We start from the raw sequence: 2,111 nt of genomic DNA, 5'->3' as shown, positions 1-2,111 counted from the left end.
CTTGTTTAATCAGCTACCATCTCTCCTATGGACTTTATAATGTCTACAGTCTCAGATCAACACAGCCCTGCCCTTCCCATATTAGATTCTTGATGAATGTGTGTTGTTGTTATTCAGCCTGGTTCAATGTGCCCCTTTTTAACTTTGAGCACCTGCCCCTTTAAACCTCTCTGCACGGCCCTGGTGTCACTTCATGAAGCCCAGTGGATGATGTTAATACGCAGTATGTGATGAGAATGAGGCCAAATGAGTTCATTACAGATGTGTAAAGTATGTTTTTAAAGACATTACCAGTCCACTTCAGCACCATTGTTATCTCTGCAGGTCACTGGCTGCAGCTGGCCTTCAGATCCCCAACAGAATAGAGTGAGAGTCAGCACGAGCCTCCACATCCTAAAACACCCACAGCACATTAACATGGTTTATGTGGGCACCTGTCAGAGACACTTTTTTAATTATCCTAACTCTTTGCATGTCAGGAAACGTTCATTAAGATTTCAAAATAATTCTTGAAGTGCGTTGACCCCCAAATATTTCCAACTGCACCATGTGCACTAAAGATGCCATAAATCCCACAACAACAACAAAAACAAATTGAATTAAGAGAAAGGAAAACCAAATCATCTCATGACAGTTAGCAAGATAGTGACTTCCTCTAATCTAAAGGTTCAGGTTTTTTCAAGAACAAAGTAGCCAAAGGGGTTGAAAATTCCGCTAAACTGGCACTGAATGATTCGGTATTTCAGATTCAAAAGTATGAATTTAATTTCAATAAGCATTCAAAGCACTTTTTCAACCTCAATCACTTAAGAATCGCTCCACCCTCATGGATGTATCAGAGCAATGATTTCAGTATCTTTCATGAGGACATTTAGGCGTGCAGTAAGTTCTGCTGTGCAGACTGCACATACTGGGGTACATGCACAGTGCTTCTTCTGAGCTAAAAACCTTTTAATTACTCAGCCTTTTCCCTCCCTGTCAGCACATCAGGAGCAGTGAAGCTTCTTACCTTCCACCACTTCAGTCGTCTCAGTATTTCTGACAGAGCGTGGTCTTCACCTCAGATCTTTCCACCTCTTTTTGTGTATTTGTCTCTTCCCCCTCACTTAAATCCTCTCCAGCAGGCTGCTGATCAGAGGTTTGATAAAGTTTCCATTTATGGTGATTTAACCTTGTGAAGAAACTAAATGCTGTTTGATTTTCAGCAGTCAGCATGAATCTGTACTTTGTGCCTCACAAACAGAATAAACTGAACTAAAGTGCAGTATTTATTTGTTTTGGAGGTTGTTTTTATCTCTCTATACATGTATGGGATGGAGACTGGGTGAGAAAGGTCGGACCAAAGGAGATCAGAATTTGAATGTATCCACACTCCCACCACCTCTAGCTGCAGTTTTTGAACTGAGTTAGATCACGGTCTGTGACGCCTGCAGCCACTGTCTTTAAATTAGTTGGTTAAAATATTTGAACTATTCTATTCAGCCTGAAGAATGTACGAGGCTCGTGTGAACTAATTACCCTTTCATAACAGGATCGGTGATCTGTTAGTAAATGTTTCCTTTTACATAACTTCAGCCTGAATTTAATCACATGGTTTTGTTACAATCCAGCCACGTATCAGGTGAACCCTTGTTTAGTGAGAGAGGGTTTACTTGTGTTTAAATCAGGTTTCTGGAGTTCTCAGGAACTCCATGGGCGCCTTGTAAAACATTTCAAACATTTCTTAGCTTTACACTGAGTGTTTGTGTTTTCTTATTGTTTACTCAAAGATTAGAAAGAGAATAAAGGTCTGCAGCGCTCTCTACCATTTTTACTTTGCCTTTGAAAACAAGTCTGATTACTTACTCTGTCATGGTCCTGGGTCATTTGACCCTGGGTCATTGTCACACAGCCATGACAGACTCCGTTTGAAGCAAATGATCCACACTGTTTTAATAAATATAGACACATTTATATTTTGCCATGGTTTCCAAAAATATTAGAAGAGGTTATCATATGAAATATTTTTTTATAACTTAAATTCTGATTCTGTTTTTTACAAACACCACTTTCTGGTTTCTGTAAACAGTCCGTGCATTGCATCACCTAAATAACACAATTATCTCTGCACT

At 39.6% G+C, this 2,111-nt stretch overlaps 1 protein-coding gene across 1 annotated transcript in view; it reads right to left on the bottom strand.

Annotated features, from left to right (window-relative positions):
* Positions 1-1,133, bottom strand: part of LOC102311280 (plancitoxin-1) — a 6,537-nt gene extending 5,404 nt beyond the window's left edge. The window contains exons 1-2 of the mRNA XM_005952170.3: positions 1,010-1,133; positions 292-393 (exon numbers count right to left, since the gene is read on the bottom strand). Coding sequence (XP_005952232.1) covers positions 292-392 — 101 coding nt within the window. The 5' untranslated portion in view covers position 393; positions 1,010-1,133. The remainder of the gene's footprint in view (positions 1-291; positions 394-1,009) is intronic.
* Between the last annotated feature and the right edge of the window lie 978 nt (positions 1,134-2,111).

Source organism: Haplochromis burtoni, unplaced genomic scaffold (assembly GCF_018398535.1).
Source record: "Haplochromis burtoni strain Fernald_Lab_line unplaced genomic scaffold, NCSU_Asbu1 Contig_1390, whole genome shotgun sequence".
In the NCBI taxonomy this organism is placed as follows: Eukaryota; Metazoa; Chordata; class Actinopteri; order Cichliformes; family Cichlidae; genus Haplochromis; species Haplochromis burtoni.
This window is presented reverse-complemented; position numbering and strand designations above follow the sequence as displayed.